The sequence below is a fragment of the Coregonus lavaretus genome, assembly GCF_964263955.1.
Source record: "Coregonus lavaretus genome assembly, chromosome: 38".
Classification (NCBI taxonomy): domain Eukaryota; kingdom Metazoa; phylum Chordata; class Actinopteri; order Salmoniformes; family Salmonidae; genus Coregonus; species Coregonus lavaretus.
Window position 1 is genome coordinate 6,959,275 of NC_140025.1, and position 14,574 is coordinate 6,973,848.

The 14,574-nt window shown below is 42.5% G+C and overlaps 1 protein-coding gene across 1 annotated transcript in view; it reads left to right on the forward strand.

Annotated features, from left to right (window-relative positions):
- The window catches only part of LOC311112584 (signal transducer and activator of transcription 1-alpha/beta-like), a 28,305-nt gene extending 13,731 nt beyond the window's left edge, over positions 1 to 14,574 (forward strand). Inside the window, exons 9-21 of the mRNA XM_084155723.1 lie at positions 44 to 202; positions 6,140 to 6,232; positions 6,341 to 6,400; positions 6,513 to 6,624; positions 6,746 to 6,787; positions 7,131 to 7,214; positions 7,324 to 7,422; positions 7,562 to 7,759; positions 8,144 to 8,235; positions 12,028 to 12,167; positions 12,258 to 12,446; positions 12,808 to 12,883; positions 13,033 to 14,574. Coding sequence (XP_084011849.1) covers positions 44 to 202; positions 6,140 to 6,232; positions 6,341 to 6,400; positions 6,513 to 6,624; positions 6,746 to 6,787; positions 7,131 to 7,214; positions 7,324 to 7,422; positions 7,562 to 7,759; positions 8,144 to 8,235; positions 12,028 to 12,167; positions 12,258 to 12,446; positions 12,808 to 12,883; positions 13,033 to 13,153 — 1,465 coding nt within the window. The 3' untranslated portion in view covers positions 13,154 to 14,574. The remainder of the gene's footprint in view (positions 1 to 43; positions 203 to 6,139; positions 6,233 to 6,340; positions 6,401 to 6,512; positions 6,625 to 6,745; positions 6,788 to 7,130; positions 7,215 to 7,323; positions 7,423 to 7,561; positions 7,760 to 8,143; positions 8,236 to 12,027; positions 12,168 to 12,257; positions 12,447 to 12,807; positions 12,884 to 13,032) is intronic.

A 14,574-nucleotide genomic window follows, 5' to 3' on the forward strand; every position in this document is an offset into this window, starting at 1 on the left:
TACATTTATTATTTTTCTTCATCTTCTTCTTCTTCCCCTGTAGGTTCACAGCGGTGGCGGAAAGCCTGCAGCAGGTGAGGCAGCAGCTGAAGGAGCTCCAGGAACTAGAGCAGAAGTACACATACGACAACGACCCAATCACACAGCAGAAAGGCTTCCTGGAGGGGCGGGCCCTGGCACTGTTCCGGAACATCCTAGAACGGTGAGTGACACCACACCTGTATTCCGATTTTAAATTAATTATCTCTCTCTCTCTCTCTCTCTATATATATATATATATATATATATATACACTGCTCAAAAAAATAAAGGGAACACTAAAATAACACATCCTAGATCTGAATGAATGAAATAATCTTATTAAATACTTTTTTCTTTACATAGTTGAATGTGCTGACAACAAAATCACACAAAAATTATCAATGGAAATCAAATTTATCAACCCATGGAGGTCTGGATTTGGAGTCACCCTCAAAATTAAAGTGGAAAACCACACTACAGGCTGATCCAACTTTGATGTAATGTCCTTAAAACAAGTCAAAATGAGGCTCAGTAGTGTGTGTGGCCTCCACGTGCCTGTATGACCTCCCTACAATGCCTGGGCATGCTCCTGATGAGGTGGCGGATGGTCTCCTGAGGGATCTCCTCCCAGACCTGGACTAAAGCATCCGCCAACTCCTGGACAGTCTGTGGTGCAACGTGGCGTTGGTGGATGGAGCGAGACATGATGTCCCAGATGTGCTCAATTGGATTCAGGTCTGGGGAACGGGCGGGCCAGTCCATAGCATCAATGCCTTCCTCTTGCAGGAACTGCTGACACACTCCAGCCACATGAGGTCTAGCATTGTCTTGCATTAGGAGGAACCCAGGGCCAACCGCACCAGCATATGGTCTCACAAGGGGTCTGAGGATCTCATCTCGGTACCTAATGGCAGCCAGGCTACCTCTGGCGAGCACATGGAGGGCTGTGCGGCCCCCCAAAGAAATGCCACCCCACACCATGACTGACCCACCGCCAAACCGGTCATGCTGGAGGATGTTGCAGGCAGCAGAACGTTCTCCACGGCGTCTCCAGACTCTGTCACGTCTGTCACATGTGCTCAGTGTGAACCTGCTTTCATCTGTGAAGAGCACAGGGCGCCAGTGGTGAATTTGCCAATCTTGGTGTTCTCTGGCAAATGCCAAACGTCCTGCACGGTGTTGGGCTGTAAGCACAACCCCCACCTGTGGACGTCGGGCCCTCATACCACCCTCATGGAGTCTGTTTCTGACGGTTTGAGCAGACACATGCACATTTGTGGCCTGCTGGAGGTCATTTTGCAGGGCTCTGGCAGTGCTCCTCCTGCTCCTCCTTGCACAAAGGCGGAGGTAGCAGTCCTGCTGCTGGGTTGTTGCCCTCCTACGGCCTCCTTCACGTCTCCTGATGTACTGGCCTGTCTCCTGGTAGCGCCTCCATGCTCTGGACACTACGCTGACTGACACAGCAAACCTTCTTGCCACAGCTCACATTGATGTGCCATCCTGGATGAGCTGCACTACCTGAGCCACTTGTGTGGGTTGTAGACTCCGTCTCATGCTACCACTAGAGTGAAAGCACTGCCAGCATTCAAAAGTGACCAAAACATCAGCCAGGAAGCATAGGAACTGAGATGTGGTCTGTTGTCACCACCTGCAAAACCAGGCCTTTATTGGGGGTGTCTTGCTAATTGCCTATAATTTCCAACTGTTGTCTATTCCATTTGCACAACAGCATGTGAAATGTATTGTCAATCAGTGTTGCTTCCTAAGTGGACAGTTTGATTTCACAGAAGTGTGATTGACTTGGAGTTACATTGTGTTGTTTAAGTGTTCCCTTTATTTTTTTGAGCAGTGTATATATATATATATAGTACCAGTCAACAGTTTGGACACACCTACTCATTCAAGGGTTTTTCTTTATTTTTACTATTTTCTACATTGTAGAATAATATGGAAGACATCAAAACTATGAAATAACACATATGGAATCATGTAGTAACCAAAACAATGTTGATCAAATCAAAAGAGTGTGCAAAGCTGTCAAAAGCAAAGGCTATTTGAAGAATCTCAAATATAAAATATATTTTGATTTGTTTAACACTTTTTTGGTTACTACATGATTCCATATGTGTTATTTCATAGTTTTGATGTCTTCACTATTATTCTACAATGTAGAAAATAGTAAAAATAAAGAAAAACCCTTGAATGAGTAGCTGTGTCCAAACTTTTGACTGGTAGTGTGTGTGTGTATATATACACTACCGTTCAAAAGTTTGGGGTCACTTAGAAATGTCCTTGTTTTCGAAAGGAAAGCAATTTCTCTGTCCATTAAAATAACATAAAATTGATCAGAAATACAGTATATACATTGTTAATGTTGTAAATGGCTATTGAAGCTGGAAACGGCTGATTTTTAATGGAATATCTACATATGCGTTCAGAGGCCCGTTATAAGCAACCATCGGTCCTGTGTTCCAATGGCACGTTGTGTTTGCTAATCCAAGTTTATCATTTTAAAAGGCTAATTGATCATTAGAAAACCCTTTTGAAATGATGTTAGCACAGCTGAAAACTGTTGTGCTGATTAAAGAAGCAATAAAACGGGCCTTCTTGAGACTAGTTGAGTATCTGGAGCATCAGCAATTGTGGGTTCGATTACAGGTTCAAAATGGCCAGAAACAAATAACTTTCTTCTGAAACTCGTCAGTCTATTCTTGTTCTGAGAAATGAAGGCTATTCCATGCGAGAAATTGCCAAGAAACTGAAGATCTCGTACAACGCTATGTATTACTCCCTTCACAGAACAGCGCAAACTGGCTCTAAACAGAATAGAAAGAGGAGTGGGAGGCCCCAGTGCACAACTGAGCAAAAGGACAAATACAATAGAGTGTCTAGTTTGAGAAACAGATGCCTCACAGGGCCTCAACTGGCAGCTTCATTAAATAGTACCCGCAAAACACCAGTCTCAACGTCAACAGTGAAGAGGCGAGTCCGGGATGCTGACCTTCTAGGCAGAGTTTAAAAGAAAAAGCCATATCTCAGACTGCCCATCTTAATCTTTTCTTTTTAAACCCCTTCAGTCAATAGCTTGTGGCTCCTCCATTAGCAGCGATAACTTCGACAAAACGTCTCCTATAGCCAGTAATCCGTTTCTGACATCTGTTTTGAGGGCTTTTTGCCCACTCCTCCTTACCGAAACATAGGTCAGGACTTTGACTTGCCCAACCCAAATCACAAATCTTCTTTCTCCGGAGACATTCTTTGGTAGATTTGCTTGCATGCTTTGTGTTATTGTTGTTGGAAGACCCATTTTCAGCCCAGCTTTAGGTCCTTGACTGATGGCCTGACATTCTGTTCAAGAATCTCCTGTTATACCTCATAATTCATGGTTCCCTTAATGATGTGGAGTCGTCCAGGTCCAGAGGAGGAAAAGCAGCCCCAGATCTTGACATTTCCACCATCATGCTTGACAGTTGGGATAAGGTTATTTTGGCAGTAGGCAGTGTTTTTGCCAAACATAGCGGTGTTGATTGTGACCAAAAAGGTCAATTTTGGACTCATTGGTCCAGAGAATGGACTTCCAGAAACCTTCAGGTTTGTCCAGGTGGTCTCTGGCAAAGTTAAGATGGCCAGTTTGGTTATTTTCTGAGAGCAGAGGCTTCTTCCTAGCAATCCTCCCATGAATGGCATTTCGATTGTGTTCTTCTTATTGTTGAAGCATGCACAGTTACCTGAGATGCAGCAAGGGAGGTCTGCAAATCTCTAGATGTTATGTTTGGGTTGGCTTTTACCTGATTTATTATTGTTCTTGTGGCTCTTGGGGATATTTTGGTATTTTGGAAGGGCATCCACTTCTAGGCTGAGTTGCTGTAATGTTAAATGTTCTCCATTTGTAAATTATTTGCCTCACAGTGGACTGATGGAGCTCAAATCTTTTTTAGATTATTTTATAGCCTTCCCCAGACTGATGTGTTCTCACTACCCTCGTCCTGATGTCTTCTGAGATTTCCTTTCCTCTCGGCATGGTGTGCTTTGCATTCACCTGGATGGGTAACACCAAACTGACCAGGTTTCTTATATCGATTTATCAGAGTCCCGCCCATACTCTTTCCTAACGATCTCTCCTTTGATTGGTTTATTTGGTAGCTCATTATTTACCCACCTGATTCTACGTACCTACTTGATTTAACCAAAGCAACCTAGGGTTCACTTATTTTTGCACCTGCACTAATTCCTTTTTAATGTTGTTTTTCTACACATTTCCTATACACCAACATATGGTATTGTTAAATATAAACCTGTTATGCCAGATCAAAAATACTGGTTCTGATTAAATGAAGATTCCATGGTAAAATTTAAAAAATCTGTAATTACACAAGGGGTTCACATACTTTCAAGCAGCACTGTGTATGTATATATATATATATATATATATATATATATACACATACAGTGAGGGAAAAAAGTATTTGATCCCCTGCTGATTTTGTACGTTTGCCCACTGACAAAGAAATGATGTCTATCATTTTAATGGTAGGTTTATTTGAACAGTGAGAGACAGAATAACAACAAAAAAATCCAGAAAAACACGTAAAAAATGTTATAAATTGATTTGCATTTTAATGAGGGAAATAAGTATTTGACCCCTCTGCAAAACATGACTTAGTACTTGGTGGCAAAACCCTTGTTGGCAATCACAGAGGTCAGACGTTTCTTGTAGTTGGCCACCAGGTTTGCACACATCTCAGGAGGGATTTTGTCCCACTCCTCTTTGCAGATTTTCTCCAAGTCATTAAGGTTTCAAGGCTGACGTTTGGCAACTCGAACCTTCAGCTCCCTCCACAGATATTCTATGGGATTAAGGTCTGGAGACTGGCTAGGCCACTCCAGGACCTTAATGTGCTTCTTCTTGAGCCACTCCTTTGTTGCCTTGGCCGTGTGTTTTGGGTCATTGCCATGCTGGAATACCCATCCACAACCCATTTTCGATGCCCTGGCTGAGGGAAGGAGGTTCTCACCCAAGATTTGACGGTACATGGCCCCGTCCATCTTTCCTTTGATGCGGTGAAGTTGTCCTGTCCCCTTAGCAGAAAAACACCCTCCAAAGCATAATGTTTCCACCTCCATGTTTGACGGTGGGGATGGTGTTCTTGGGGTCATAGGCAGCATTCCTCCTCCTCCAAACACGGCGAGTTGAGTTGATGCCAAAGAGCTCGATTTTGGTCTCATCTGACCACAACACTTTCACCCAGTTCTCCTCTGAATCATTCAGATGTTCATTGGCAAACTTCAGACGGGCCTGTATATGTGCTTTCTTGAGCAGGGGGACCTTGCGGGCGCTGCAGGATTTCAGTCCTTCACGGCGTAGTGTGTTACCAATTGTTTTCTTGGTGACTATGGTCCCAGCTGCCTTGAGATCATTGACAAGATCCTCCCGTGTAGTTCTGGGCTGATTCCTCACCGTTCTCATGATCATTGCAACTCCACGAGGTGAGATCTTGCATGGAGCCCCAGGCCGAGGGAGATTGACAGTTCTTTTGTGTTTCTTCCATTTGCGAATAATCGCACCAACTGTTGTCACCTTCTCACCAAGCTGCTTGCCGATGGTCTTGTAGCCCATTCCAGCCTTGTGTAGGTCTACAATCTTGTCCCTGACATCCTTGGAGAGCTCTTTGGTCTTGACCATGGTGGAGAGTTTGGAATCAGATTGATTGATTGCTTCTGTGGACAGGTGTCTTTTATACTGGTAACAAGCTGAGATTAGGAGCACTCCCTTTAAGAGTGCGCTCCTAATCTCAGCTCGTTACCTGTATAAAAGACACCTGGGAGCCAGAAATCGTTCTGATTGAGAGGGGGTCAGATACTTATTTCCCTAATTAAAATGCAAATCAATTTATAACATTTTTGACATGCGTTTTTCTGGATTTTGTTGTTGTTATTCTGTCTTTAACTGTTCAAATAAACCTACCATTAAAATTATAGACTGATCATTTCTTTGTCAGTGGGCAAACGTACAAAATCAGCAGGGGATCAAATACTTTTTTCCTTCACTGTATATACCCAAATGCCTCTATACAGTATATCACCTCTAAATTATTTGTGTCTCTATGGTGTGTCTCAGTTCCTTGGTGGTGGAGAGACAGCCCTGTATGCCCACACATCCACAGAGACCTCTGGTGCTGAAGACACGGGTGCAATTCACTGTCAAGCTCAGGTAAGCACAAACACAACAGCACCTACCATCTGTAGTTCCTCCCATCTGTAGTTCCTATGGATCTTTCCAGGCCTGGTTGAGTTTTGATTTGTATTTCATCTTCTCTAGATTTCTTGTGAAGCTCCAGGAATTCAACTATCAACTCAAAGTGAAAGCTTTGTTTGACAAGTAAGTGGATGAGTGTAGTAGAATATATGTGTTTGTGTGTTATGTCCTGCTCTTGAATTTGTGATGTGAATACACAACTAAAGGGGGAATGCACATTGTGTTTTCTCTCCAGGGACGTTACAGAAAAGAAAGGGTTTCGTAAGTTCAACATATTGGGGACCAACACAAAGGTTATGAATATGGAGGAGTCAAATGGAAGCTTGGCTGCAGAGTTTCGCCATTTGGTAAGCTAGCACAATTTACAAATAGCATACAGGGCACTATATCTGAATGAGTTGTCCCGATTGGCCATTTGGACCTGCACTGTCATCACTCCTTACAGTTTATTCTCTGGTCTCAACACAGCAACTGAAAGAGCAGAAAGTAGCCGGCAACAGAACAAATGAGGTAAGAGACTACCTGCAGATTGATAGCTGGGTTATAGGACTGTCCTATAATGACAAGGTAATCAGTTACAGTCAATTCATTCCGATAGATATGATATGTACTAAGTACAGCGTGGTACTGAGTCCTAGGGTGCGTCACAATAATATCTCCTTTCTCCTGAAGTGTGCACTCGTTCACTACTTCCCACAAATCTAAAAGCATTGGATTGGTATGGGCCGGAGGGAGTTTCCATCATATTTCTTTCAAATCGGTGAAGGGAAGTGAACAAGTGCAGACTTTTGGAGGAAGGTGAGACAATTGGGACATCGCCCTAATGTGTTACTGTCTGACCATGTTATTCCAGGGGCCTCTCATTGTGACAGAAGAGCTGCACTGCATCTGCTTTGAGTCTGAACTCAACCAGTCAGGTCTGGAAATCAAACTAGAGGTAAGTGGTCTGAAATATAGAGACTACACTTCCATTTTCATGAGGTCCAACAGCACTCTGGCCTTATTTAATTTGATCTTGATTTTCTCCGGCCTCTGGTCCTTCTTAGACCATCTCCCTGCCAATCGTGGTCATCTCCCACATCAGCCAGCTGCCCAGTGGCTGGGCCTCCATCCTGTGGTACAACATGCTGACCAGCGAGCCCCAGGTAGAGGACCTCCCCTCTGGTTTCTCTCAAGTTTTCTCTCAAGCTTCCTTCCTTCTAGGGAGCTTTTCCTTGCCTTGAAGGCGCAATGCTGGGTTACTGTCAAGCACTTTAAAAAGGAGTGATTGATTTGTTGTAACAGAACCTGGAGTTCTTCCTGAGCCCACCTACAGTGTCCTGGGGTCAGCTGTCTGAGGTGCTGAGCTGGCAGTTCTCCTCTGTCACCAAGAGGGGACTCAATGATGAGCAGCTAGGTATGCTGGCTGACAAACTACTGGGCCAGAAAGCACAGAGAAATCCTGAGGGCCTTATCCCCTGGACCATGTTCGGTGCTGTCAAGGTAGGTTATGATTACAGTACACAGAATATATAATATTTGGTCTCACTTTAAACAAAGTACAACTGATAAAGGAATTATATAGCATACATAAATGCTTCATAAACACTACATAAATGCTTCAAAATGGTGTAGAAAGGGTGACAACAAATCCCACTGTAGGGTGACTTGCCAAATGTGACATAATGCACGATATATGTTTATACACCATTTATAAAATATGACATATACTTATAGATGATTTGTGAAGCATTTATGTAGTGCTTATGAAGCCTTTATGTATTCTATATAAAGCCTTCATAAGTTGTACTTTTGTTTAAAATATTTACAGTTCATAAAGATATATAAGGAAGATATCTAGTAAGTGTTTCCCTGTGTCTACTATAGAGCCAGAGTGAGAAGAGCTTTCCCTTCTGGCTGTGGATCGAAGCCATCCTGGACCTCATCAAGAGACATCTGCTGTCCCTGTGGAACGATGGGTGAGTTATTTCATTTTCAGTGGGTTGAACATTATCATTATCAGAGAGTTAGCAGTATGGTATCTATAGCTTGCCACAACAGACTTCATTCTGTTAGAGCTGCATCTGCCGAATTTCTCAGCACAAAAGCAAACAACTACACTGTTATGCTCTAATTAGCTGAGGAACGCTCAATTCAGTTCTCTTATATCGAGGCAGAGTTGAGTTTTGATAACTAGTCGAGGGATTTGATAGCAACAACATTGAGTCACCATCAGTCGATTATTGTAAAAACTGAAAAATAGGTGTTTGTATTCGATAAAAGTTTGTGTTAAAAGTATGAATTTCAGCACCCCGCTGAAGGACCGCTGTTGTATAGGACAAACATAGGTACATGTAAGCTGATGAAGAATCGAATGATGGTGACTCAATGTTGTTGCTAGCAAATCCCGAGACCAGTTATGAAAACTCAACTCCGCCTCGATATGAGAGAACGGAGTTGAGCGTTCCTCTTGCTAGTTCTAATGGACTACCAGGGACCACAGATGGCTGAATCAGCTACAGTGCATTCGGAAAGTATTCAGACCCCTTCCCTTTTTCCACATTTTGTTACGTTACAGCCTTATTCTAAAATGGACTAAATAAATACAAATCCTAATCAATCACAATACCCCATAATGACAAAGCGAAAACTTTGTTAAAAATGAAAACAGAAATACCTTATTTACATAAACTACCAGTCAAAAGTTTGGACACACCTACTCATTCAAGGGTTTTTGTTTATTTTTACTCTATTTTACATTGAAGAATAATAGTGAAGACATCAAAACTATGAAATAATACATATGGAATCATGTAGTAAACAAAAAAGTCTTAAACAAATCAAAGTATATTTGAGAATCTTCAAATAGCCACCCTTTGCCTTGATGACAGCTTTGCACACTCTTGGCATTCTCTCACCCAGCTTCACTTGGAATGCTTTTCCAACAGTCTTGAAGGAGTTCCCACATATGCTGAGCACTTGTTGGCTGCTTTTCCTTCACTCTGCGGTCCAACTCATCCCAAACCATCTCAATTGGGTTGAGGTCGGGGGACTGTGGAGGCCAGGTTATCTGATGCAGCACTCCATCACTCTCCTTGGTAAAATAACCCTTAAAATAACAGCCTGGAGGTGGTTTGGGTCATTGTCCTGTTGAAAAACAAATGATAGTCCCACTAAGCCCAAACCAGATGGGATGGCGTATCGCTGTAGAATGCTGTGGTTGCCATGCTGGTTAAGTGTGCCTTGAATTCTAAATAAATCACAGACAGTGTCACCAGCAAAGCACCCCCACACCATAACAACTCCTCCTCCATGCTTTACGGTGGGAAATACACATGCGGAGATCATCTGTTCACCCACACTGCGTCTCACAAAGACACGGCGGTTGGAACCCAAAATCTCCAATTTGGACTCCAGACCAAAGGACAAATTTCCACCGGTCTAATGTTCATTGCTCGTGTTTCTTGGCCCAAGCAGGTCTCTTCTTGTTATTGGTGTCCTTTAGTAGTGGTTTCTTTGCAGCAATTCGACCATGAAGGCCTGATTCACACAGTCCCCTCTGAACAGTTGATGTTGAGATGTGTCTGTTATTTGAACTCTGTGAAGCATTTATTTGGGCTGCAATTTCAGAGGCTGGTAACTCTTAACTTATCCTCTGCAGCAGAGTTAACTCTGGGTCTTCCATTCCTGTTGCGGTCCTCACGAGAGCCAGTTTCATCATAGCGCTTGATGGTTTTTGCGACTGCACATGAAGAAACGTTCAAATTTCTTGAAATGTTCCGTATTGACTGACCTTCATGTCTTAAAGTAATGATGGACTGTTGTTTCTCTTTGCTTATTTGAGCTGTTCTTGCCATAATATGGACTTAGCCCTATTTGGTAAAATACCATCTTCTGTATATCCCCTACCTTGTCACAACAGAACTGATTGGCTCATACGCATTAAGAAGGAAAGAAATTCCACAAATTAACTTTTAAGAAGGCACACCTGTTAATTGAAATGCATTCCAGGTGACTACCTCATGAAGCTGGTTGAGAGAATGCCAGGAGTGTGCAAAGCTGTCATCAAGGTAAAGGGTGGCTACTTTGAAGAATCTCCAATATAAAATATATATTGATTTGTTTAACACTTTTTTGGTTACTACATGATTCCATATGTGTTATTTCATAGTTTTGATGTCTTCACTATTATTCTACAATGTAGAAAATAGTTAAAAATAAAGAAAAAACCTGGAATGAGTAGGTGTATCCAAACTTTTGACTGGTACTGTAAGTATTCAGACCCTTTGCTATGAGACTCGAAATTGAGCTCCGGTGTATCCTGTTTCCATTGATCATCCTTGAGATGTTTCTACAACTTGATTGGAGTCCACCTGTGGTAAATTCAATTGATTGGACATGATTTGGAAAGGCACACACTTGTCTATATAAGGTCCCACACTTGAAAGTGCATGTCAGAGCAAAACCAAGCCATGAGGTCGAAGGAATTGTCCGTAGAGCTCCGAGACAGGATTGTGTCGAAGCACAGATTTGGGGAAGGGTACCCAAACATTTCTGCAGCATTGAAGGTCCCCAAGAACACAGTGGCTTCCATCATTCTTAAATGGAAGAAGTTTGGAACCACCAAGACTCTTCCTAGAGCTGGCCGCCCGGCTCGGGAGAGAAGGGCCTTGGTCAGGGAGGTGACCAAGAACCTGATGGTCACTCTGACAGAGCTCCAGAGTTGCTCTGTGGAAATGGGAGAACCTTCCAGAAGGACAACCATCTCTGCAGCTCTCCCCCAATCAGGCCTTTATGGTAAAGTGGCCAGACAGAAGCCACTCCTCAGTAAAAGGCACATGACAGCCCACTTGAAGTTTGCCAAAGGCACCTAAAGACTCAGACCATGAGAAACAAGGTTCTCTGGTCTGATGAAACCAAGATTGAACTCTTTGGCCTGAATGCCAAGCGTGACATCTGGAGGAAACCTGGCACCATCCCTACGGTGAAGCATGGTGGTGGCAACATCATCCTGTGGGGATGTTTTTCAGCGGCAGGGACTGGGAGACTAGTCAGGATCGAGGGAAAGATGAACAGAGCAAGGTACAGAGAGATTATTGATGAAAACCTGCTCCAGAGCACTCAGGACTTTAGACTGGGGCAAAGGTTCACCTTCCAACAGGACAATGACCCTAAGCACACAGCCAAGACAACGCAGGAGTGGCTTTGGGACAAGTCTCTGAATGTTCTTGAGTGGCCCAGCCAGAGCCTGGACTTGAACCCGATCAAACATCTCCAGTGAGACCTGAAAATAGCTGTGCAGCGACGCTCCCCATCCAACCTGACAGAGCTTGAGGGGATGTGCAGAGAAGAATGGGAGAAACTCCCCAAGTACAGGTGTGCCAAGCTTGTAGCGTCATACCCAAGAAGACTCGATGCTGTAATCGCTGCCAAAGGTGCTTCAACAAAGTACTGAGTAAACGGTCTGAATACTTATGTAAATGTTATATTTCCGTTTTTTATTTCTTATACATTTTGCAAAAATTTCAAAAAACGTGTTTTGCTTTGTCATTATGGGGTATTGTGTGTAGATTGATGAGGGAAAAAACAATTTAATCAATTTTTGAATAAAGCTGTAACGTAACAAAATGTGGAAAAAGTTAAGGGGTCTGAATACTTTCCTAATGCACTGTACATTTACAGAATTGTTGAACAATGTGAATTTCCCCTGTCAAATATACATAATAAAGTAAAATGTTGTTTATTCAACAACAAAAAAATCACCCACACAGTTGCATTCTGGGCTTTGTGAGTAAGGAGAGAGAGAAGTCCATGCTGACTGGGAAGTGTCCAGGCACATTCTTGCTGCGCTTCAGTGAGAGTAGCATAGACGGAGCCATCACATTCACTTGGGTGGAACACGACCTATACGGTGAGTCTGTGAAAACACACACACCACACGCACACACAGCGGCCCTGTAGGCAATTACAATTAAAAGGTTGATGTGTGTGTGTTTCGCAGATAAGCCTGTATTCCATGCAGTGGAGCCCTACACCAAGAAGAAGCTGTCTGTCGTCTCTCTGCCTGACATCATCCGCACCTACAAGGTGATGGCAGCTGAGAACATCCCAGAGAACCCACTCCGCTTCCTCTACCCAGACATCCCCAAAGACAAGGCCTTCGGAAAGTACTACGCCAGGGACACAGAGGGTAAGCAGCCAGTGACCTCTTTGTTTCAATCCTCTGTGAATATTATAATAAATAATATATGCCATTTAGCAGACGCTTTTATCCAAAGCGACTTAGTCATACGTGTATACATTTTATGTATGGGTGGTCCCGGAATAAAGAAGCATTACTGAAATCTACTTCCATTGTCCCACCAAGAGTGGGTGAAAATTAGTCTCTCTTCAGTTTGCTCCTCAATCATGCCCCTTGGTAGCAATTGTGTTCTTTTTGATTTACACAAAGCCCCTGTGAGGACCAGGATGTCTGTTTGGTAGACCATTGGGGTTGTGGAGCAGGTGGGGCAGGTGGTCTTTATCTCTGGCCCACCATTTTAATTTTTCAGCATCGGAGCCCATGGATGTGGAGAGTCCCACCACAACAGGATACATGAAGACAGGACTCATATCAGTGTCAGAAGTGTAAGTCTAGAGTACACTTCATAATACTCAATATTCATTTATTTCGTAAAAGGTGAAGGTGCCATAAATACTGTATTTGTATTTGCAATAGTCTGGTTTGAGTATGATTGATGATCTGACTTAACTGTCATTTTCGCAATGTGTTTTAGTCACCCATCTAGACTGCAAGACAACATGATGCCCATGTCGCCAGACGTGTTCGAAGAGCTGAAGAGGAATGTTGCACCAGTGCTCCAGTGTTGGAATAGTCCTAAGGATATGTTAGATTAATTTGTATTTTAAGAATAATGACTAAAGGATTTCCCCCCAAATACAGTATAAATGTGTGAACGGTGTTAAGAGTTATAATGTAGTGGCAACCCACTAACAGAGGGGGGCGGGACTAAACATTCCAGGGTGAAGGGGACTGAGAAAACGGGTTAAAAAAAGCCTCCTAAAGGTGGGCGGAGCAAAGTGCCTTTGTGTGTCCAGGGGTATAAAAACAGTAGTGTATGGGTTTTGGCGCTAGAGCTCTCCATGAATAATAATACAGATCATTCTTGCTGGTTGTGGAGCTTGAATCATTTATGATTAAAACCAGAGCCTTACAACCAGTGGTAATGATTCAAGCTTAGGTTGAATTAGAGATAGAAATTCTCATGACAGGATATTGATGCTGTGGTGAGTAAAACTTCCACTCTGGTGCTCAAAAAAGTTTATTAAATTCCATTCAATTGCAGTCTGATGCCAAACACTATCTAAGAATTGATGAACAATGCAATCATTGGCGAATATGTAGCCGATATGTCATGATGACATTTCTCGTCCATTATTCTTCTTCATCATACTACTTGCCTCAGGCATCTGATCTCGGAGAGTTTTTACCTGAAGACTTTCAGGTATAGTTAATGGTGCCGTTTTCGCCGAATAAGCATGTCTTTGCTAGTAATAACAGGCTGTGGGTGACATTTCAATGACGCAAAATAAACACTGGGGCTGTCAAACCGTACCTACTGTAGTAACTTATAGTAGTACGTGCAGTACAACTGTTTTGTGTTTTCAGCATGAGGCTCATGTATGCATGATTATTTGTAGTCTGCTACATTTCCTGACCAGTATGCAACATCCTCTAAAAATGCTTAAATCCCTTGAGATTGGAATGAATGTGCATGTTGCAAATTCAATGTCATCATGATGCCATTTATTTTGTCCCGCTAGTCTAACCTATGGTAGTTTTGCATCCATAAAGACATTTTGCTCATGTTGACTATTTATCATCCTCTGTAGATGTTTGAGAACATGCCTAACTTGGACTGCAACTGAGCCAACGGACATGTGGGACCTGATCATTTAGTCCAGAACATGTTTTATATTGAAGCCTATTTCATTTGTATCCTTTACTCTCCTTGAACTTCAGTAGTCATGTTGCAGAACATATAAACTTTTTTTGTACGGAGTCAGTTTGAAAGATATACAATTACAGTAGAAATATACATTATATATTACACTCACTGGAACAATTAGATATTTTGGTGATAATGTGTATAAACATAAAACGGTCTGAAAATGTATGCACTCACTACTTGTAAGTCACTCTGGATAAGACCATCTGCTAAATGACCCCCAAAAAAGAATAAAATGAGATATCATCCATCTTTAAAGTTATTTATTTATTGTTTGATCATTGAAATAAATATATCTCCATTGCCTGC